The sequence below is a fragment of the Monoraphidium neglectum genome (assembly GCF_000611645.1).
Source record: "Monoraphidium neglectum strain SAG 48.87 unplaced genomic scaffold scaffold02543, whole genome shotgun sequence".
NCBI lineage: Eukaryota > Viridiplantae > Chlorophyta > Chlorophyceae > Sphaeropleales > Selenastraceae > Monoraphidium > Monoraphidium neglectum.
This window is the reverse complement of record NW_014011085.1, coordinates 8,773-9,400: the sequence shown is the minus strand read 5'-3', so window position 1 is coordinate 9,400 and position 628 is coordinate 8,773. Positions and strand designations below refer to the sequence as shown.

The 628-nt window shown below is 68.0% G+C and overlaps 1 protein-coding gene across 1 annotated transcript; it reads right to left on the bottom strand.

Annotated features, from left to right (window-relative positions):
• Position 1: 1 nt before the first annotated feature.
• MNEG_10985 (hypothetical protein) lies at positions 2–619 on the bottom strand (the record flags this gene model as incomplete). The annotated part of the gene is made up of 1 exon (XM_014040545.1): positions 2–619. The coding sequence occupies one exon, from the start codon at positions 617–619 to the stop codon at positions 2–4; it is 618 nt and encodes a 205-aa protein (XP_013895999.1).
• Between the last annotated feature and the right edge of the window lie 9 nt (positions 620–628).

The following is a 628-nucleotide window of genomic DNA, read 5'->3' as shown; positions in this document are numbered from 1 at the left end:
TTCAGCGCGAAAGCGCGCGCAGCATGGCGCCCGTGCACTGCAGCTTCTCGCCCGAGCCCAGAGTCAGGTACGCCTCATACGCATCGCTGCTCCAGTCCCCAGTCGCCTTGATGAGGAGCGTGGGCACCTTGTGCTCAAACGCCCAGGTGGCGCCACCGCGCCGAAGGCTGTGAGTGGAGTAGCTGGCCGGGTCCAAACCGACCGCCGCCACCAAGTGCTTGATGCCCGCGGCCAGAGCGTCAAACGACAAAGAACGCAGGGCCCCGGCGTCGTCGAAATAGCTGAACGCGGGGGCGTGGGCCGGGGCCGGGACCGCGCCCACGAACCCCTGCCAGAGGCGCACCGGGTCCAGGGGCGCGCCGGGGCGCGCGTCCCCTTGGATCCAAACATCGTGCACGCGACTCTGGTATTGCAGTGTTTTAGAGTAATGCACGCGCAGGCGCAGCGCGTACTTAGCCCCGTCAATCGTGATGTCTGCGCGCGTCAGGTGCTTCTCCTGCCCGAACAGGGACAGCGCGCCCAGCACCAGGTTGGAGCGGCGCAGCATGCCCAGCACCCCAACGACGCAGCACACAAACAGCGCGTGCCAGCGGCTGCCCCCGGGGAGCACCGCGGCCATGCGCAAGAG